We start from the raw sequence: 24655 nt of genomic DNA on the forward strand, positions 1-24655 counted from the left end.
ACTGATTTGGGAATAGAACATTATATTGCAAAACATGACACGATGCAGAAGAAAATCCAATTTATCAATCAGAAAACCCCATTGCAAATACTGTACTTAATTTTGACAAACTCAATAAATCACAATTTAAATATTAACAGCTGTTTCATTAAAAAGTAGTGTAGAATTATGCATATGGTGGTAATGTAAACAAATCTGAAGAGGCAACTTTAAAGGCTTCTGGGGCAGAGCCCCAAGGGAATTTACCTCGTTCCTCTTTTGATGGCTCATCTACAGACCAAGACCTTTCTTTAGAGACCCCTACCAAGTTTCTACGCCCAGCCGTTCTCTCAAATTAGCTGTGACAAAAACCCCGTTTTCCTCCATAAGAATAACATGGGATGGGAATTTAAAGGCCACTGGGGCAGAGCCCCAAGGGAATTCACAATTTTTCTCTTTTGATGGCTCATCTACTGACCAAGACCTTTCTTTAGACACCTCTACCGAGTTTCTACACCCAGCCGTTCTCTCAAAATAGCTATGACAAAGAAAAACTGTTTCAAATTAATATATAGATTACTTAAAAACTGTCAATAAATATTTATGAAGACAATAATGAAAATTTTTTAAATGTTTTTCCCTACTATTAATTTTTTAACTCGTAACCTTTAACTTTGGATAAAATACAGTTAATTTTACATTCCATTTCCATGTTATGGTTTTATATATCATTAAATAAATCCTAAATAACTTATTTCCAGTATAATGCTGTAAAATTACGTTTTCTTTCTTTCACACCGACTGTTTAATCACGCCAAAAAATATATTTCAGCCAGGTTCTATGGTAGAATGAAAGATTGCAGAATGAAAATATATCTACGGTATAAAAGACTCTGCGATTAAAAACTTCCCTTCAGCTAAGTCCGTATTGATGCAATGTCTACTTCAGTATCCAAATCATTCATCCGTCGACGGTACACAATACATTTAAACGATAGAGGAAAATGCTTCATACCACGACATATATATCTAGAGTGTGAAGTGATACACGACCAGATCATTTCTAAGTACACTCCCACCCAGTCCATATTAATGACCTTCGCAACAACTTACACAGCATACAGGGCGGGGCGTTATGTATGATTGCAGGTCAAATACCTGTCAAGAAAGCTGATCTTAATTTTGCAACTGCATTCCCTTTACTTTCTCCCACACCAGCCGCTGAGTTCCATTCACCGATATCTCCGAAACTTTAAGAGAAATCTCCTACGACCCCACACGAACTAGCCGTTATCGGCGTGTAATTTGGGTAGGGAAAAGAGGGAAAGATGTTCTCCCAACTATGGTATGACGTATTTACATTTTTGGCGATTTGCGGTCAAAAACTACAAAATCAGGAATTTTAGAATTTTCCTTTTCCCAAATCAAATGCTCAAATTACGCTCATAGTGGTAGACTGCTGTGCATCCACAATGGGAGCGTCAAACAATCTACCGATTAGAAAAATTGATAACAGAGGAGATCTCGTTTATGAGCAGTATTTAGTGTTACCATTGACTATGGACACTGCAAGTATACTTTTCACTCTAAATAATCTGAGGGTTTAATGTACAAAAACCCAACAACAATGTTGTTTGAATGAATGATATCGTGATTCAAAATGTCCTCTCTCATTTTAGGGTAATTTTAAGGTTGCACGTATTTTAAGTCATAAGCAAAAACAAATCTACAAATACCGAATATTTGAAGAATACCTTCATGGAAAATCAATTATATCAATTATTTAAGATGGGGACGTCACTACTAGGTGCGTATTTTAACCCAAATATGAGTGAAGTATGAGTGTAGGATGAGTGGCGCGATCTTGTCTTGTGAGTGACTAAGGCGTATGTTCCTTAGACACATTAATTAACAGCCCATACAGCCAATATGGCAACTAAGGGACCTACAGTTTATATTGGAATCCGAACCACATTTTTGACTTGTAATTAACGAATTAGTATAATTATCAGGATAGTACTGCGGGTAATCGTAGTATTCACTAGTGCGGTCGTTAATCCACACCAAGAGTATCGCATCCACAGTGCATGTCCATAAATATCCACAATTCGTGACCTGGTACAGTAGATGGATTACAGGACTACGCCACCGTCCCAGCCAATCCTATAAGGATTAGTATTGAATAGCCAACACAATTAAGTACAATTAAGTAAATAAACCTGATTTAACCTAATTGGACTGCTTTTGCAAGAGGAGCGTGCCAAATATATACGGTTTATTTTCAGACAATAGTTAAACGTTATATTTTCAATTAGCGTCTTACTACTGTAAAGTCAATATAGTAACAACTACATGATTTACTTCTGTTCTAGGTTTGATATCAGGATAACGCAATTTGAATGCACCTACTGAAATTAAAATGTTTCCAGCAGTAATTAAAACACATCTCTATTCAACTCCATTCATTAACAATTATGAATCACTCTAGCGCTGCGGGCGTGGATGATATAGTGTAAGTTGGAGTCAGTGGCGCGGCAAGTAGCGCAACAGTTGTGTATACACATGTGTCGCTGTGTTGCGCACCTGAACATACATCCGTGGCGCCAGCGACATCTATTAACCGCCAAACTGTAACTGTCACGGAGCAATCAACCGTGCTCTTGATCGGCTCGTTTAGACGACTCTATTGAGAATTAATTAACAAACGTCAGTAGAAAAATGACAAGTATATAAGTGGTAAATGATCCTTTGCGAGTTTACCCAGTCAACATTGACAAGTCTTCGATGAATCGGCTGTTGTATGGGAAACTAATGAAAAGTCTGTCAAGAATATTCATTCGTCGAAAATCAATAGTTAATTAACATATGTCAGTAAAAAGACTTGACAAGTATATCAATTGAAGTGGTAAATAATCCGTTGGCGAGTTCATAAAGTCTACATTGACAACTCTATTAAGGAACTATAGTCGAGTGCATGGAGAACCGATGATAAAGCTTCAAGAACAATTGTTTGTCAAAAATTAATTAGGAAGTGGCGGAATGGTTTATTTGAAAACACTATGGTACATCGAGGAATTACAACTGACTCTAATCTTAAAACTGAAACATTTTGTCTATTAAGCTTTTGTGAGACGATATCGTGCCCTTTTGAAATCAAATGACTTTGATTTTTATTAAGTTCATTAATTGATTGGACTCCCGGGCAGGAGTGTGAACTCAGAAGTTTTGTTCTTTTCTTGGGTTTAATTTCTACACAAGTTAAAAGCACATTCTTTTCGTTGGAAAAACGTGATATAAGTCTTTATGTTCATTGTTAACTTGGAGATAATTTATATTTTAGAGTCTAGTACATATATTGTGATTGATTGTATAACTTAAGGAGGGATAAAGATTTATTGTTATTTACTTCATAATATACTATGTACATAATTGTATCAGACCTCTGATATCAATTTTCATTTACAAATTACACCATTCCTTCTTCTTACCTAATGAAATGTTCTTAGCACATGCATCCACCAAACCATCCTACCTTTAAGAACAATTAATCAGTTTGTCACGAGAAAATTAGCCAAGAGATACATAAGAGCCAGCGAGTGTAATCCAAAGTCAAGATGTTTAGCACAGCAAATTACATAGGGAAAACAATGACGTAAGAGGAACTCCAAGATTTGCATTTCGCACCCATCACACCTCTTTTGCGACGTCACTTAAGAAAATAAATATGAGACCACGATCGGATCTTCTAACGGTTAAGACTAGATATAAATTATACTCACGTTCACGAACGATGTTATGCTAATGCCAGTATGTTCCACCAAATAGCCTATTGTTTGCAAAGGTTACTTTGGCAGATTTGATGTTTCAATCATGAAAACGAGCGAGAAGTTGACGAATAGCAAAAGAAATTAAGTGAAGTATTGGAGGGGGGGAATTGCGATTTTTGTAAACCATTGTGTAGTTTGAGTTAAATATGAAAAATGGACAAACCTTTCAACCACTTAACGTCTTTTTCCTGCTTGACTCTTTAGGCAACCTCCTACCATATATTGTTTAAGTATTTATGACCGTAGCCGTTTATCTTGTAAGTTGCGTGGACACTATCGTCAAACGCATTCCAGACTTACACATTCAGTTCCTAAATAAGCCACAAGACCTTGTCCCAGAGTACTTGTTGTAAAGCCTACTGTAAAGTGCACACGAGCAGTCAGGCCTTGTTGCCAGAAATAAATCAAACAAACTGCCGACCCATTTCACTACTGTCGCCGATTTGGAGGATTTTCAAAGCGAAGCTACTGATCGTATTTTAAACATCTAAGGAAAACAAGAGTAGTATGTGGCTTGATTATCTGTGTTTCCTTGTTCTTAGATTACTGAAATTGTCTACAAGCTGTGATTAGACGGACACACAGTCGACAATCTGATAGCATTTTATTTTTTCAGCAGTAAATACAATAAGCTCAGTTGTGCGGCTCATAAGCCAGATGTTGGTTCAAGATTGGCCACCTCCACTATTTTACCACTGCAGTTACCAGTCAGCAATAGCTTATCCCCGCCCATATGCCTTGTATCCTTGTACCAATAGGGTAATTCGCTGTTTAGGTCAAAGGGCATAGATCAGTGGCGATGGGTGGTTTTGGTTAAAAACCCCATAGTGAAAATGTTGAATGTTGTATGACAGCAACTACTAGTGCATCAAGAGTACGCTCCGAGAATAATATAATGAGTAGATTTTAAACTCATAGATTTGTACTGTATATCAATCTTCAATGGCCCTAAGTGAAATATAGCCCACAGTGTTACTAATTTGCCCCAGATCGAAATACAAAAAAAAAAAACTGTACCACTTCCAACATAAAAAATTGTTTACTTAAATAGTTTTCAATTATTAAAAATATACACGATAGGGGGGGGGGGTTCAACAAGAAAAACTTTTAGTACGGATATTCATATCACTTTGACGCTTCCTCTTATTAACAGGAGTTGGTCGTTCTAAGAGAAAATTATTATTTTCAGTATGCTAATGACCGCCAAAAATGATTACGGGATTTTCAAATGGCACACCCGAGAGCAATGATTAACATAATCTTTCACTGACATTTCAGGCGAAACGAATCAAAAATTGTATTTCGTCGCCATGGCTAACATCTTTTTATACTTTTCTTATTTTTAAGAGCACAGTTAATCCAATTATTCATATTTGGACACAGGAACCTCTTGACAATTTACTAGTATGAAAAAGCATTATATCAAATGCCGTTTAGCGTTTCCCCTCACAAGTTTAGAAATATTTCCTAATTTTTGAACCTAGTTGAGGCCGCAGTATGTAAAATACATTATAAAATGTTAAATGTGCATACAAGTATTGTTCTTTTCACTCGTTAGACTAAATCGTCAAAGTCATAAAACATTTTAACGATACCATATAATTAATTTATTTTCATTTACTCAACGACACCCTTTCCACTTTTATATCTACAAGGTATATTGTGTTGGCGCAGTAGTTTATAGGCTAATACTCCAAAAATGAAACTTATGCATAATCAGAGTTGAAATAGTTCAAGATTAAAAACTCACAAACTATTTCTGATGACCAAGCATTTCCAATCGTAAATTTTAGTGAAACCCCCACGCAATACAAATACCGTAAGTAATGAATAAAATAAACTACTCATCATGGTATCACAAATCGAGTTCAAGACGTTAAGCACTCTTTGTTGAGCATAGCAAATTCCCACTTACGATCTACAACATGCAAAATGTGCATCTTTGACGGCGCGCCGACGATGAAGAATGAGACTCCACGTCTCGTTTTACGAGCCACAAGTCAAAACCGTCGTTAACGACGCCGCCTTCCAACGGCTCCTTGACTAACGAGCGGGAGGTGGTAGTTCCCAAGGGGTGATACCCTTATCTCACCCCTCGACCTCGCTATCAGTGACCTTGGCGGGTGTATCACTCTGGTGATAATCCCTAACAAAAACTGACCGCGGTTCTTGGAACGGTGGGAACTGAAGCGGGTAGCGGAAATGCGATTCATTAGCTGGTTGTGTGAATAGATGGGCACGAACTGGGGTTTCTTAATTTTCAGGGTTTGAAAAGGGTTTGCTGATTAGAAGCACACAAGTTGACTACGTCTTCACCCAAGAGAGGATGATGGCCAGTCTTGGGACGGCCTAAATTTCGGGTGGGTTAGTTTCTTAATTTGACCTGAGGCTAAATTAGGACTGGGGATTTAGTAGTCAAAAAATTGGCAAGCACGTATTCGTGGGATAGCAAGGGTAGCAAAATGTCTTTAAATTTGTGTCCACAAATGAGAAAGGATTCTTAATTTATGATACAGCCGTTACCTTAGCCATGCTCTTATATCTTGACTCAAAAATGGAGCTACTACGTGAAGCGCTTCATCAAGACCAATCAAACATTAGCAAGAATAATGAAAAGGTTTTATTCTTATAAGGTTATTGAATTCGTGGCTAAATGCTTCCAGTTCAAGTCCTAAAGCTAAAGCTGGGTTTTCCTAGGCGCGGAATCGGCGAGCGGAGAGAGGAACGCGGAGAGCGGAATTGAAACTAACATGGCATTCCGCTCCGCTTCTAGGAAAACAGTAACATTAAATTGCCTAAGGCCCGTATTACACTATCATAGTTCTATGACATATTATATTATCAAATATATGATAATATGTTCTCTCAAGGAGAACATATTATCATAGTTCAAAACCATTATAATAGTTGGTACATTACACTGTAATAATTTTCATCAAAGACATATGATAATAGATATATGTCATAGAACTATGATAGTGTAATACGGGCCTAAGACAAGTGGAGTCCGCTCTCCGCGTTCCTCTCTCCGCTCACCGATTCCACGCCTAGGAAACCCCGGCTTAAGGTGGAATAATAGCATCCAAGTTTCCCAAAATTTTCTCTTTATAAGCAACCAGTTCTTGTGACCTAAAGAGAGTTTGACGTCGTGTGACTGAAGCACACAGAAATCTCTGCGTTACCAATTGGATCACCTAACTCAACAAAATGCACCAAACACTAGTTTAGAAGACCAGGTAGATGACACGATAATTCAAAGAAAACCTGCCAGGAAATCTCATTATCTCGTTGAAGAATATCCATACTTCCGAAAACAAATAAAGAACAGGATACAAATTCAACTATCAACCCCAACATGTCTCCAATCCAAGTCTTTTCTGTAATCAGTGCGATACAATGTAACGAGAGCATGCAAAGTATCGCGCGATTTGTACAACCAGACGGGTTACTGGGGCGCCTCTTGGTTCATAGACCTGATAAGACTGATAACAACACCAAGGTCACGAGGGCAGCCGCCACCCGCTTATCACCAACATATGTAGTAACATTAATGTTATTACAGGCCACTCTTCAACTATTATTTACTTGTCTTATCGTGAGTTGTAAATTATGCTGTCTTACAACCAGTGGAATCTTTGGAGCATTCTTTCAATTGATAGTTGTTATGTGGTTCTAGTCTCGGTTGGAAATGAAGTTTAGAACTTTCACTGGATACAAGAGTAAATAAATATATTGTGAAATTAAATGTTTGGATAAACTTTTGAGTTTAATATTTTATTTATATACTTCCACTTCCCACCACATGCAACAATTGGGATCAAGAGGCCACAAGATTTAACACCGAAAATATTTGCTAAATCATCAGTCCGCTTTCTCAATGTAGGCCTAGGTTTACACTTTCGCTATTTGATTTGAGTTAATTATTCTTCAAAGAGATTGTGGGATTGAGCCTACCCAGTAGTAACGGTAATATTCAACAACACTACATGACTTTAAAGTCGTTAGTCGGAGTTATAGGCGCCTTAAAATAAGAAAATAAATAGCAAAACCTAGAAATAATTAGAACACATATGAAACCATTGTTGTTCGATAGTGAAAAGTATTGTGAATAACATATCAAAAGTCTCCAAAGATATCTTTGTCGGAATACCACTATTTTTCCAAAATGGCGGCCAAATCCAGTAGTTTTTTGCTTTTTATTGAAATTCTGACTTTCCAGTCAATATTGGTGAAAAGTCGTCAATACATTTAATGTTCCTCCTGAAATTACCTTTAAAATGATACCAAATACATGTACCTACAACAACAAATAAACCCCGTAGAAATAATAAAATATTTCAAATAAAAATATTTTTTATAAATTAATGTAATAGTCTAAGCAAACTAAACATAATGTACACAGGGATCGTATACAAATTTGCAAGTAAACATTTTATGGTTTTATTTTAATTGTTGTGGTGTGCAGATTGACATACCAAAAGTTGCAAAAAATCAGTCCACGGGAAACCCCTAAATTAAGGGAAAAAATGGTGGCTTTTCCCAATATTGGACAAGTTTTGCAACAAAAGATACCACATGTTTTTTTGCACATTTTTCGAGATATTGACTTGGAACCACGACCGATATTTATTGGATGGTCCGTTTAATTTCAATAGGGGACGCTTTTTGGGCCGCCATCTTGGATCAGCTATATTGGATCTGCCATATTGGATATAAATATTTTTTAATGTAATTATAGTGTTGTGACACATCATTATGAACTAGATTTCCACGCTGATTTCAATGCTGAAATCAGTTTTTAAATAGCGTTTTACGATTTTAAGATATATAAAAACGAAAACTCTCCCCCATACATTTCTTATGAACGTTTAGTACTTTGACAATTTAAAAACACATTGAAAACTACCTTACCACAGCCTAAGGTTGTACCATCAGGTTCAAGTATGGCGTGGAAATAGTTCACCAGCAGATCCAACAGATTGGGAGTGGTGTTTGACTGATGGTACATATGACTAACTTACTTATAAATAACTGTACTTTTAAATAACTGTAACTGTGTAACTTGGAAATTATATTTAGGTAAATATAGGATATGGCCTTTAACAAATTTCAACAAAACGTTTTATGGTTTTATTTTGTAGTGTTGTGCAGAGTGAAAACGGGAAAAACTCGTCATAGCTATTAGTTCAAGCATTGACTTTTATTTTAGCTATGGATTCCTTATTGGGAGTTATTTAGAATTGGGGATGGATGTCTTTAACTAAAGACAAATTTCAAAATAACAATAATTAATTTAATAGTTCATTGAAGGTAGGCCTACATGATTCGTTTTAAATTTGTCATGTGTCATTTAATAATCAATAAAATTAAAGCCAAACATTTACTGAGTACTTTGATACCAGAACGAACTTGTTAACATATTAACAACCCGAGATATAAATCTTTTAACAAAAACTGATAAAAAAGTTTAGTTTAATTTTGTGTTGGGGTTTGTACCTCGTCTATAACTAGTCTGTTTTAACTATAAATAAAACAAAATGAAAGCTAACTAAAATGAAAGCTCTTTTATCACTGAATATTTTAAGGCTACAACGAACTGCAAGCATTAATAATACCCGGAGAAAAATAATCCAAACACATTTTCAAAGTACGATACGTCCTTAAGTGATGTATTGGGGAGAGTTTTCGTTTTAATATATCTTAAGCAACGAAAAAACTTATTTAAAAACGGATTTCAGCATTGAAATCAGCGTGGAAATCTAGTTCATAATGATGTGTCACAACACTATAATTACATTAAAAAATATTTACATCCAATATGGCAGATCCAATATGGCTGATCCAAGATGGCGGCCCAAAAAGCGTCCCCTATTGAAATTAAGTACGGACCATCCAATAAATATCGGTCGTGGTTCCAAGTCAATATCTCGAAAAATGTGCAAAAAAACATGTGGTATCATTTTGTTGCAAAATTTGTCCAATATTGGGAAAAGCCGCAATTTTTTCCTTAATTTAGGGGTTTCACGTGGACTGATTTTTTGAAACTTTTGGTATGTCACTTTGCACACCACAGCAATAAAAATAAAACCATAAAATGTTTACTTGCAAATTTTTATACGATCCCTGTGTCTGTTTTTTTTAGTTCGCTTGGACTATTACATTAATTTATAACAAATATTTTTATTTGAACAATTTTATTATTTCTACGGGGTTTATTTTTGGTTGTAGGTACATGTATTTGATATCATTTTAAAGGTAATTTCAGGAGGAACATTAAATGTACAGACGACTTTTCACCAATATTGACTGGAAAGTCAGAATTTCAATAAAAAGCAAAAAAACTACTGGATTTGGCCGCCATTTTGGAAAAATTGTGGTGTTCCACCAAAGATATTTTTGGAGACTTTTGATATGTTATTCACAATACTTTTCACTATCGAACAACAATGGTTTCATCTGTGTTCTAATTATTTCTAGGTCAAACCATATATTCAGGGGCCTATTAGAGCCCAACACACAAGTACCTGATTCGTGGTCTCTGAATCTCCAAGAGTATTGACCATCCAATTTGGCAAAAATACAATATATACGATGAAAGGAGTCGCATACATATCTTAAATCTAAGACTGATCAAAAATGTTTCTGTTGTGATGTGTCTTCAATCAGAACGTAGACGTGGAAAGCAAAACAGAAGACATATTGGTACGGCAAAGCTGTTGAAGAGCAAGTTCTAACACCCTCAGTGAGCTCATCTCCTACTAAAACCTTGCGGCAAAATAAGGACACGTACACAACAGACCCAACAGAAAATTCCAAATTTACAATCCACCCCTGCCAATTTATAATTCTTACCTGATAACTTTCCTGACGTTGTTCGGGTGCAACTCATTTGCTCTTGCAGGATCCACACTCTGCAGAGCTTGGTGGAGTTTCTCCTTGTCTCCTGCAGCCAGTTTCTCCACTGGGTCCACCATCACATTGTCACCTGTGTCGGCGATCAGGTAGCTCAGGTTGCCCAGACCGCTCACATCCAGGCGCGGCCGCTTCTGAGGAGGAGGAGACGCATCCATGAGGAAGTTCCACAGCAGGGACTCCACATAGTAGTAAGTTCCCCCGGCGATCACCGGGACTTTGCGGCGTTGTTGGAGATCGTCTATCTGGGAATGGTCAAGGAAAATTTCGACTTGATTTTGAAAAGAAAAACAAAGAACATTAATAATTTGGCTATTTGTGAACAATAGTCGGGTGTAATTGTAAAAGCATTTGGATCTACAAACCAAAAAGGAATTGAAATAATGTCAAGCAAGGTTGAACTAAAAATACTTTCAAACACATTGATGGAAGGTTCATTGGAGATGTGACGAAAGCATTTGGAAATCCTTTCTAAAGATAGGTTAAACATATTTCAATTATGGTATAACTGAAACAGTCTTTAACATGTTTGATGGAGGCGAATTGAAGAAGAGGTTGCGAATTTTAGAAACTCCCCAAGGCAGAGGTTAGCTATTAGTGTGTTTAAAAAAACTTCAGGTCAAAGCCTATTTCAAAATATTAGCCTATACCGAGCATTTTGATGTTGCTATAATTACTGATTGGGATATTTTGGGAAAGTATTTTGGTCAAAGAGCTAACTCAAGATGTAGTGAGAAAATTTTGGAGAATGCAAAACTAAATAAAGGCTTATAAAGTATTGCGATTAAAAGTCCATTTTAAACATTTTGACACAAGGAATAGCTCAACAGGTTGTGACACTAGTTTAGGAAGCAAGACACAGTCTAGAGGTCATTAATGATATCAAGGTGCAAAGCCTAACTGATGGTGATGTAAAATGAATTTTGATGGAAGTCCTGCTCAAGATAGTTTGAGTAGTTTTTTGGTGCAATGTTTAATAGAAGCGGCTACAAACCCATTGCTAACAGCCTCAATTCGGTAGTTTGGTTAAAAGTGCATATGCTTCCAAAAAAAACTTAAGTCATAAAATAAATACCTCTTCTCGTACTTATCAAGAGATTACCTCTGAGTCAATACTTCTTACCATCAATACTAGACTGATGTTTGCAAGGCAATCTTGATCGAAAAGATTTCAAGAAGGGGATTTTCAAGTAGTTCCGAGGATGTTATAATCTCTCTCGCAAATGTCTCCGCGGAACAGTCATGGCCGCATGACTGATAACACAGACGTCATATCCTGGAGTTGTTATCACTAGGTCACACAGAAGGGAGTTGGGAGTTCCTGGACCATTGATAACGCTTCCGGCGGGAATGGTAGTAACAATCTAGTGAAAGAGACGAATATCAGTTCTAGATAGCTGTGCACAGTTTTTCAACTGGTTTAATATTTATTTTATTTGATACTATTCAGCGAACTCGGGTTTGTCGCGTTACGTCGGAGAACATTTACATGACAGTAGTTTAATTTAAATTGAACAATCAAAATCCTAGTTTCTTGTTTAACGTTTTGTGTCAGTTGCTATACAGATATGTTGAATGCCCAAAGACAAACAATTAAGAAAGACAATGAGACATTGACTATTGGAAGAAGCAGACATCTCATCTCCATAGAGTTGTTGACATTTGTTTCATCATAAAGGACGTAGATGAATTGAGTCACAGACAGATTTTTTGAGCTGAGATGTAAATTACTGCCTTCTGTACAATACCTATTCGATTATACTAGCCGAGTCGAACTGATAGGACAACCTATTGTAAGCTATAGCATCGTTTGTGTCACGTCAAATAACACAATAAACAAAAAAATTAATAAAAAAGTTTGTTTATAGACACCAGTGTAATAATGTATGGCCGACTCGTTTCATAAAAAAAAACTGGGAACGGCAGATCCATGGATGGGATGTCAACTTTGGTATCCAAAAGTAAATTATAACCATCACCATGTAAAATCTAAGTTCCTGGAACCTTGAGCGACAAGGACTTTGAGGAGCCAGGGAATAATTTTGTTTTTCATTTGATTTCGATTTTGTAAGATACCATGATCCAAACTTATATCTTAATTTAAGTAGAAGGTATTCTTCTACGGTGTATTTTAAAATCTTGATCTTCAAGTGGCAACCAGGTCGACGAAATGGTCAATATTTTGATCGAAGATTTAGATACGGTGCCGGAATCCTTCTTTGGAATAAGAACGTCCTTGCAAACGACCCGGATTGTTACACTCTTCACACTCTTGATTTAGTTATCAAGTAACAACCAGCGGTAAACAATAAAGAAAAATAAAACAGCTGATAATGTTTAACCAGATGTTTATGCAAACAGGTTGAGAAGCACTATTAAAATTGTAACTTAATGCCATGGATCTTGTAAAAACAGCTGTGGCGTAAATAAACAACACCCATTCATTACATACAAGGTGTGGAGGGAGAAGAAAGACATGTACATTAGACAATTTGTTATATATATAGAAGGCATTCTTCTCACAACTGTGTAAAAGATATTTCAGCCACAATCTTTTTAAATCCGTCTGTTTAAAATATAGATAGATGTCAGCCATTTTATTAGTTTAATACAAAAAAACTATGTCACGTTAAAGGCAGGCTATTGAGTTGTACTCCCCCCATTTATAATTTATGTCATAAATTGTGACTACAACCTAACTTTAACACTTTTTAAGAACGTTTTTAACCGGTCTGTACTAAAAACCCCCATACATTTTAAATCCTTACAACAATATGCATGTTTTAAAACCAAAGGAATTGATTCACCAAAGACCATAAAACCATAGGGAGTATGTTTAATCTATGATAAAACTCCTTGATTCCATAACCACTATCCCGGTTTGGATACTGCATAAAAACTATCCCACAGCCAAATGCCCAACAGTTCGAAGCCTCGAAGTCCACCAGCTATATGTCAAAGCTACATGTTAAAGGTCTAATTCGTTAATACACTCTATGGTTGTGCGAGTTCTGTGCTCTAAATAATATACGCAAGGGAGAAAATTAAATCCAATAACTTGCATAATGTTTACGTTGTGCATATAATTTCCGGTTTATCATATTATGTTTTCCGCTTATCCGACATTGCCACGGCCGATTTAAGACGGACAACCGATACTACTGCACTTTCAAATGGGGGTGGACCGGGATTGCGCCAGTTATGTGAGGGTTCTTAAAGGGTCAGCCTGGCACGCACCAAGATTGCGCCAACGCTACCTTGTAGTTCTATGACGCTACCCCAGGTAGTCGGGTAGCCGGAATAATCGGGCGGAAGATGGAATGTAACCTAACCTAACCTAGCCTAACCCGATAATGAAGGGAGAAACTAATGTTGAACTTGAAGTATTTTCTAAACTTGAAGAAATGCCGCATTGGCGCAATGACGATACGTTTTGGGGAGGGTTAGATTTGGCAGTGGCGCCTTGCCGGTGTCTACCTGGCCCTAGTGGCGCAATCCCGGTGGACCGTCAAATGACATTTAACACCCACACTGCACCAAGGCACGGTCCAGCTGCGACGCTAGATGACGTCACAGTTGCGGAGACGCGCCGTGCTGTGTGGTGGGAAGATGAGGGGATAGACTGCACCAGAGATGCACCATGCACGGTCCGTGACTCATCAAGGCTAATTCCGTCACTGTGTCACCTAACACCAGCTGGAGCACGGCTACATGGCGGGGGAGATATTTAAACATGCAGCTCTACAGGACTTCCCTAAAGCATTATCAGTATGCCATTTTTAATACACCCCTACTACCTTAAGGAGTTAGTAAAATTCGGAATCACAAATTTGTATCGATATTAGTGTCATTATCTAAAAGATAGTCGCCCAAATGTTAAGTATTTCAAAGTTGGATATGAAATGAAGAGTGAGGAAAGAATTGAATGGACATTGTGTCGATTTAACATTGACTCAGTGTAAATATCAGCTTTTCTCTAGTCAAGACCATTATTTATTTAAGTCCAATGGTCAAGGTTAGCTAAGTCATAAGTCTAGTTGCAAACCATAAAAAAATACTGACTTCCCAGTATCGATTAATGCCTTTTGACTGTCGTGCGACACAACGAATATTAGAACAGAAACGGTATGGATTATTAACATTAAAAATTACATCACTGGCCCGAATATCCAAACTAATAGCCGTAATAGCTGGTTTGTTCCGTAACATTTGTTGACAGTTGAAATTAAATATTAATAAAAACATGTTTGTTTTCAAGTCAGTGACGTAATCTGTTTTTGTTAATGGTCAATACTGTTTCTGTTCTTAATATTAGTGGCGAACACTTTATTCACGCAGCTACCCCCAGCCTTGTTCACAGCTTGAACATTTTCATCGTTGGACAAAATATTTCATTATTCAAAAACTGGCCACATATTCAAGATCCCTTTATCTATAGTCAAAAGTATTTGCGATCTCTTTATCTATATCCATAGTCAAAAGTATTTGCGATCTCTTTATCTATATCCATAGTCAAAAGTATTTGCGATCTCTTTATCTATATCCATAGTCAAAAGTATTTGCGATCTCTTTATCTATATCCATAGTCAAAAGTATTTGCGATCTCTTTATCTATATCCATAGTCAAAAGTATTTGCGATCTCTTTATCTATATCCATAGTCAAAAGTATTTGCGATCTCTTTATCTATATCCATAGTCAAAAGTATTTGCGATCTCTTTATCTATATCCATAGTCAAAAGTATTTGCGATTTCTTTATCTATATCCATAGTCAAAAGTATTTGCGATCTCTTTATCTATATCCATAGTCAAAAGTATTTGCGATCTCTTTATCTATATCCATAGTCAAAAGTATTTGCGATCTCTTTATCTATATCCATAGTCAAAAGTATTTGCGATCTCTTTATCTATATCCATAGTCAAAAGTATTTGCGATCTCTTTATCTATATCCATAGTCAAAAGTATTTGCGATCTCTTTATCTATATCCATAGTCAAAAGTATTTGCGATCTCTTTATCTATATCCATAGTCAAAAGTATTTGCGATCTCTTTATCTATATCCATAGTCAAAAGTATTTGCGATCTCTTTATCTATATCCATAGTCAAAAGTATTTGCGATCTCTTTATCTATATCCATAGTCAAAAGTATTTGCGATCTCTTTATCTATATCCATAGTCAAAAGTATTTGCGATTTTGCTTTAGTGTTCAAAGTGATTTTGCGAAAGTTATTCAATACTCTAGATAATATTTTTTTTGTAATCAATCATCTGTCGTCACGTCCCAAGTCACCCTCCACTTTAGAAGACGTCTACTGAGACAGACTTAAGTAATTTTGAAATGACTAAGTGCCGTCATTCACTCACAATCTGTTAACACTGAATTCGTTTTACTCCCAGACTCTTGCCCGTCAAAACACAACGGTGACTGGGGTGTAAAATTAGAGACGAAGCTTGGTCGAATACACAACAAAGTAAATATATTGTTTTATTTTATTTTTTTATTTTTACTATCATAACCAGTGCACCGAATTTAGAATAGTTATGTGTTTCAGTCAATAAAGAGCTCAAACATCTTCAATAAATTTTGGCCATGAAATATTATCATGTGTAGTTTTTCTTTAATAACTGAGGAATCTTACATTTCAACAACCATGATTTTATCACCATGCAAATTATGAGATTAATGATGGTAACAAAGTATTGTAAACTACACTTTTATCACTATAAATATTAAATAGCAACCCATCAGACGCAAAGGCAGCACTTGCCTATGTCTGCTGTATTTCATATAATCTATTGAATTAGTTTATACAGAAATTTTCTTTTTTATTCTTAGTCTTAGTTTTATTTTGTAAGTATATTTTGTATTAAAAAGTATGTTTTGTTTTCTGTATATATTATGTGGAAATAAACACATTTAATTCATTTGTCAATTAAACTACAGCGATGAAATGGAATTGAGCAATTCAATAGAACAATTCAAGAGGCAGCTCAAATACGTTATCCAATATGGGTACACTTCCATATCTGTTGGCACTAAAAATTTCAAGATACAGTATACCCAAAAATATATTTTTGACAATATTGAACGATCAAACGGTTAATTACACCAAACGTTTCAGTCACCTCACAAATTACTATTGTAGTGTATTGTGTTCGTCGTTTGGATAGAATTACAAATTAAGTAACACAACTTAAGTAAGTTTTAAATAACCTAATACAGTACACAAATATAAAAAAATGTCTTTCTCGAAAATTTACAGAAATGTACAAACAAATATATACAACATTATTGTGTCAACCACTTAAACTACCCTTCCAGCTGCAAACCTGTCCTAATGGTGGCATTAGCATAACATGGTTCCATAGAATTACAAATGAACTGACATCGCTATATTCAAATATTTCCAAAAAATCCCAAAATCCTTTCCTCCTATAGTGTAAAGGTCAATTACATAATTCCAACACTTTTGTAAGTTCCTTAACCCTTTCAGCAGCAAACCTACACATCTCGACCAAAGTAAAACAGCTCGTATATCCACTGTAGTATCTGGGCACAAGAATAGACAAGGTTATAAGTTCCCTGTATATATCACAGCGGGGGGATTCCGTTCAGGCCATTTGTCGGAATTAACACTCCAAAAATAAAACCCACAAACTTCCGACTTAACGACAACTGTTAAAAAATGTCACCTCGTCAAACAAAAGTGCGTTTTGGTGGGTTACTTTAGGAACATACAGGGTGTAAATTAAGAGTGAAAGTAATAAGTTACATCAAATTACGATAGTTTATATAAACACGCTTTTATGCACTTGGAGGAAGAATAAGTACTGTATTTGTCTTTTTTGTTGGCTTAAAAAAATTAAAGAATGTGTCTATAACTTTCCAAGAGATAAATTTACTTTAATTTCTACAACTAACTATATAGCCCTCAAAACCTACCTAACCTTTCAAGTTTCGAAAAGGCATGCACAACCTTGACTACATATTGCTGCTTTATGAAAAACATTGATATAGACTCTTCGACACATTGAATGTGTAATCTATTTGTTTAGAAAACAAAGAATTTCAATTTTTTTTATAAAGCATAAATAGCTATAACTGGTTATCGCGAGTAAACATGTTATTGGTAAAAGAAAATCCTCTAAACCATTCAAACATTATTAAACTACGTAATAAATTTAGCAGTTTGTATAAATATCTTAAGGATCTTTCGTTTTACAAGATTTCAGGAGTGAAAAGAGAACAATAGAATAGAGTTTTTACAAATACGTAGTGAAAAATATCTATCCAATACCATTACATAGATTAAGTAACTTCATCTAAGACCATTATATTTATCATCCTCATGGATCAGCTGAGGACAAAAGTCTGTTTATCAATGAACATTTGTTTAAACCATTTCTGCCAAGGTGGCCCAAACTTAAATATTAAATCTATCTTTCTCGTAGAAATCCTTCATACAATTCACATTCAATTTTTTGAGAATTTACTAGGCTATGTAATTTTTTTTAATGTTTGTTTTGTGATATTGTGCATACCAAAATAAAGCTCAGCAATGTCAAATTTGTAATACAAGTAGAGAAATCAACATAAAAAAATATGGCGTATTCAAAATACTGTAGTACCAATATTGTCACCTCATAACGAGCCGCTACTTTTAAACAAAAAAATTGTCAAATTTTGAATCATTCACAAGAGCTTTAATATTATTTCTCGTACAACAAATGTTTATATTTGACAACTGTGCAATTTTAAATAGTGATTCTCTGGTTTTGGCACAACCTGTATTTAAAAACATGTTTAATATTCGTAAGTTATTTTTTAGGGTTCGTTTAAATGGGAAAATGTCATTCCCTCATTGTGGGACGAACAGTTTGTCTGAAATCAATAGTATTAGTGGACACCTTGCGTGATTCACCCTGTATATACCACACAGTAGGTAGGTGTATGTATTCAGTATGTAGAACACAAATGTGTCCACAGGTGATACAACACTATTATTTCAAGGCGACATTCAGCATTCCACTCCACGTGACTCGACTTCTTCACGTGGATCTGATACTACCGATACAGATATTGGCGGGAGAATATTCAATATTGCCGCGCAATTTGTGTCTCCATTCAATGTCGGTCGTTAGATGCCGAGTAAAAACGTATTGTTCGTAATCTAACACATAAGCCAATAGGACCACGTTATTTGACTATACATATGTATTTTGTCAAGTAGGCCTACTTGTATACATAGTGAACCTTAAAACTCTCGTTTAAAGTTAACTTTCCAATGATGTGCTTAAGAGTAGTACGTTTTCTGTGTTAAGATGTATCAATATTTTAAAAATAAAGTGGGAGTAGGCCTAACCTCTCAATTGTGCTACCCACAGAAAGTTACTCTAAAACGCAGAAATATAACGGTGAACAGTAACTAGGCCTATTCAACAATGTCACACTGAAAGAGCTACCTGTTGTTTCATATATATGTTTTTTTTTACGTATCCATTAGCCATAGTATAAAAAACTAAAATATAAAAGTAGAAATTAAACTTAGTAGCATACTATAAGAAAGTATCATTAGTCCGAGTATGTTTTTTTTAGAGTCAAAAATGCATCTATAGCTAGTTCAAAGGATACACTTTTCATTTAAATGTCAAAATCAATGGTTGGTCAAAATCAAAATCTAATTCAAACGTAAACATGTGTATGGATAAAATTCCATTTTTATGGGTACTATTTACAGCTAAAACCTTGGAATAAGTATTTTCTTTATCGAAAGAAGCGCATACTGGCTAATATCTTACCTACTAGACTAATATTCTTGGCATAAGTTGAAAAACGTGTGCATTTTTATTTAAAAGTAAAATATAAAATTCCCCCTTATGCATAGCTGAGAATTACTATGACTAAGTGTAAGTAAAGTGCCCACTTAATTATCAGGCCACCAATTAAATTCTTTAAAAAGCCAATTGCTTTTAGGTGTATCATAATTGGGTCAAAGCGGCTTTTAATCGATAAGTGGTCCCGGTTAAAGAAAAATAGTTAATTATCAAAGCTACACGAGTCCTCGCACTCCATTCTCACTCACCACAAACTCACTTTGTCTGTATTTAAACTTATAAGTACCTACTGTACACAAAGTTCTTACTTAAGTGAAGCACAGACTATGCTTATAAAGGATACTACACGGAGCGCCCTATCCCTGAAGTCCACCACCTTTATAGGTTCCCCAGGCCCGAGGTAGTCTATCATATGGTGGGGAACCTCCTTCTGTTCCTCCTTTGTCACTTTGTTTGTCACTATATCCAATCCCTTGTACACCTGCAAAAGACGAACAAAATGTTAAGTTGGAATAGAAGCAAGTTTGGAAAGATATTTATGTTTAGAGATTTTAGAAGGGGAAAACGCACTTTTACCCAATAAAAACCTCGTTAGTCTGATCATGCTGGTTCGCGGACTCGTTTATATAAACAGCATGTTTGTACCAAATTACTTAAAACTCGGACCATTCTTACTCGAGTTTTCGTGATAACGGATGTATATATAAATCCGGTTCATTGTATATGTACTGAACTAGTATACGTGTAGAAAGGTTGTAGTATATAGAGCTTTGAGTTTGCTTCACAAGAAATCAACTTAATTTTAAACATCACTGAAAAAGGAGTGTAACAACAATTTAAATCGCAAGCTTTAGTAAATTTCTAACATATTGTGTAATCTTCGAAAGAAACTATCCTAAAGAAAGATTATAAGACTAAGTTTGTATCTTGAACCTGCATTTTGGTTTCATTATGTAACATCGGATATAATTAATGCCATAGGTATTGGATGTTCTTAACAAGAAAATTGTTTATCATTGAATTGTGCAGTAGTAAAGACATGTCATCAATAGCAAAAACTACAGCTTATAATCTGACTACATCAATATTTAACACTCACACAGATTTGACTGAAACAAATCTTCAACTCAATCTGAAATCTATCATTAAACATCCCGCGTAAGATGCACGTTTTTCGACTGCAAGTTACAATGCAACATATGGTTGTAGGCGAGTAAACGTGCGTCGACATGCCACAGTTATGCAAGATGCATACACGTGAAGTCCGTAACAATCTGCAGGTGACATCCATACCATGTGACCAGCTTCTTATATCAACGTTTTCAAATTGCATTTTTCCGAAACGTGACTCATCTCGGGATTTACTTATGTAAATTGAGTGATTGGATACATTTTGTTTGAATTAAAACCTTCCACCACACCACCAGTGAATAAAATAGGGAAATACGCTCAAAACTATCTTTGTTATCATTAACAGTATTTATCCAACATCTCCAATATATTGGACCATATTAGTTACAAAAAACAAGGTCAAATGGATACACTTTTACTGGCTGGTCATGTTATCAAGTACGTTTTGTAACACCCATTGACTAAGACACTACAGAGAAAAGGACAAGGAAATGAAACGGGACAGAACGTTTCTGGGAAAGTGTATTGGATATAATGATGTTTATAGATTTCCTTGTTCCAAACATGATGATTGAAAATAGTGTATCTTTTAACAACCATCCTCAAAATTTACTTTGAAACTGAGATTTCGATAGGAATGTTATTCATACTCATGAACACATAAAAGCGTGGTGTATACTATATATATATAATAATCCAGTATAAATTTCACAAAGTAAAGGCTATACAAAACAACAATTTACGAGTGCATCATAGTGGTTTAGAAAATACTCCTGGTAAACAAAAAGCATCTAGGAACTCAATATGTCGAACCATTGAATCTACTTGGATTCCACGAAATTGAATCATCACTTTCCTAGGTATCGTAGCGCGTAAACATAGATACGAGTTCTACGAGAGTGTTTGCTTCAACAGCCATTATCAGCTATCAATGGGAGGAGCGGTGAGCGGTGCAGGCGCCGTATTTATACTGATATCTGTTATCACTATTTGCATTACTCGCCACTACCGAGAATTGGCGCTGATATCGTCCAACGATTCGCACCCACTTGTTGATTTTCGTATCGGTTGTGGGATGATGTGGGATTTTTCTTCACATTTTGAACGAAGATAAGCAATATGTGGTTTCAGGTTCGATAATGAAAATTTTACCTGTTTTCTGGTTACAAGATATATGACAAGAGATACCTCCCCTTTAGTGTTTTAGAATGGCCGAACCAACACTGACCCCCCCCCCCCCCCCCCCCCACCGGCACTTTTACAAATGTCTTTAGCAGGATTAGAACTTATGTCTTCTAGGACATAGGTCCTGCGTTCTAATCGCTATACTAGCCACGCTCCAAAACTAATTGTTAAATAATATCTTAGGCAAGGGAATAAGTAGTATTAGTAATTATTCAATGTCAAAACCAGAGTTCGCCTGTTTGACTCCGATTGATCATTCATATTGTATGTTTTTTTATCAAAGTAATAAGCAATAATAATAACTGAAGAAATAAGTTTTACTACAGTGAGTGACATTAGAAGATAGCTTAATAAATGATGAAATAATAAATATTTAAAAACATGTAGGCCTAAGGGTCTTTTTGTCCCACGCTAGACTCTGGGACCCGAGGTCGTTTTTCACGTAGCTTCAGACTAGACCTGGGGTTGCAGCATCACGGCTTCGATCAAATCCATTGTTGTTATGTTATGAGGAGTTTGCACCCTTGACTTCAAGGACCGAAGTGTCGCGCTCTACCATAATTTGGCTCCCTCATGTAGGGTTAAAATGTATAAATTCACGTTGCATACTTATATACTTTTGTTTCCAAGAATTATCTCTACAAACACTTCACATCAAAAAAAATCTTTTATCAAAAGTACGATACAATACTTATCAATACTACATGCAAATCGGGATTTCTAACCAGCTTTAGGGATAAACAGGGTATTTTTCCTCTTCGCGCGGGATACGATTTCATCGCTATGCAAACACCGAGTCTCGCCTGTTTGCACAGACAGCGACCGTCACAGGCGCCTGTCAACGATTGCAAACACTTGGAGTCAAGAGCAAACCATTTAGTTGACAACTCTAATAAGATGGCTGGAAAAACCTGAGTGATTGAAAATGTATACGAAGAATAAGAGTAGAGAAGTAAATTATTACTAGTGTTATTTGCATGTGTTCATGTGTCTATTATTAACTGTTGGTTAGTAATGATGTCTGGAAAAGTTTCATTTTCCAATGTGTAGTGCGATTAATATTACTGTGGTCAATTCAATTAATTGTTGCTTTGCCATATTTTTTATTTAATTATTTATTCTATTATTTACATTTTTTTTAGTTTAAGACTGAGGTAAGTGAGGGAAAAACATTGATTGACAAACAATCTTAGATAAAACTTTAGATTTCGGTTGTATAGTAATTTTCAAATGCGTACAAGAACACATTTTTTTGCCAATATCCATAAGTTTTCAGAGGGAAGCAATAATTTCCCCACCCCCTCCCCTGTATCTCTGGCTGCACATAATTATTCAATCAACCTAACAACAATACATTGCCATTGATAAAGTTGAAAGGGGAGTAATGCAAGCAGTTAAAACATGTTCTCCCATTACAAAGGCCTACAGAACAGATCAATGGAATAATAAAACCACATCAATTTTGAAACAATAGAACTTATTGTTCTATAAACCTGCATTCAACAATTATATTTCTACCTTCCAATTCTGAACCAGCAATAATCCAATCAAAACGTCGACTACGCAAAACACAAATAACAGAATAACCAATAAAAACACCACGACGCAAACAGGTTATGTTACAATGGCAAAGACGCTGCACCAGCCAGAATTTCACCAAAACGCAATTGCAGAAAGAGCAAATGCAGAGTCAATAATTACGAAAGAATTCGCCTCATTTGACCTCCGCCAGCCGATGAACCTTCGGGATACAAAGTTGGAGTTTGGCACAAAAATGCGCGCGCGGCAGCCAGGTCAGAGGTCGCTGGATTAAATTACACGCTGTCAGCGAATCAACTAACTTTGTGTTGATGGAAGTTGATTTCATTAATAAAAATACCACGCGAACGTCTGGGTTTCAAGTGCACAGCTTATCTGTTGGGAAATCGTGTTTACTAACATCAGTGCTTTGGAAATTAAGACGATGAAGTGCATTATTCGATTAATTTACAAAAAATGTACTTATCATGTACAAGGTAGCCTACACTACAAAGTTGCCGCAAACATAGGTCCAGTAAAATACACGAAAATACACAAAACAATGGTTAACGAAAGTTCTTTATTGATGCAAGATTCGAAAAGCAATGTATTTCACCAAAGTATGGCATTGATTCAAACATTGAACAGGGAGCAATGCAAAAACGTTAGTGTAAAAGTTATAGGTTCTAGGTTCGATGCTAAGAGAAGACGGTAGCTTTTTTGACAATCTCAAACTGAGAACGGCTCTTATAGTTCATAGGGTTTTTAAATTAGCCTCGATAAAAAACAGATAATCTTATGCAGGAACAAAACCATCACACCATTCATTTTGACGCTATCCCTTAGGCCCTAGATTTTTTTTTAACGAGGATACATTATTTTTTGTAACAATATTACTGGTGATTTTCATTTTTTTTATGCTTCAAAAGGACGGATTAATTTGGCGCGACAGCAAATTTAAATCGTGCACCTTAGAAAATAAAACGTATTTTTCAACATGAACAAAAAGTGAAAAAAAAACTATTTTTGGGGTGCAAAACGTTCCATATTGACCCTATAATCAAGATATCCGGATCGCAAACTAGTACATGTATATTTACACGTTTGTATCAAATTTCGGGGAAAAAATCTGAGTTCTATGCAACGTTGTTTACATTCACAAAATTTTTTTTTTTTTAACTTTATTTAATTTACAATCTGTTCAAGTTGAACAATAAGCAAATTATATAAATAGTAATACAAAAATAACTTGAAGAACATGAGCTA

The 24655-nt window shown here is 35.6% G+C and overlaps 1 protein-coding gene across 1 annotated transcript in view; it reads right to left on the minus strand.

Moving 5' to 3' along the window:
• The window catches only part of LOC129004328 (tRNA dimethylallyltransferase-like), a 169664-nt gene that overhangs the window by 120380 nt on the left and 24629 nt on the right, over positions 1 to 24655 (minus strand). Inside the window, exons 2-3 of the mRNA XM_054432874.1 lie at positions 19899 to 20036; positions 10659 to 10963 (exon numbers count right to left, since the gene is read on the minus strand). Coding sequence (XP_054288849.1) covers positions 10659 to 10963; positions 19899 to 20036 — 443 coding nt within the window. The remainder of the gene's footprint in view (positions 1 to 10658; positions 10964 to 19898; positions 20037 to 24655) is intronic.

This window comes from Macrosteles quadrilineatus, unplaced genomic scaffold (assembly GCF_028750875.1).
Source record: "Macrosteles quadrilineatus isolate MER2022 unplaced genomic scaffold, UCM_ALF_1.0 Scaffold_9__3_contigs__length_116548681, whole genome shotgun sequence".
NCBI classification, from domain to species: Eukaryota; Metazoa; Arthropoda; class Insecta; order Hemiptera; family Cicadellidae; genus Macrosteles; species Macrosteles quadrilineatus.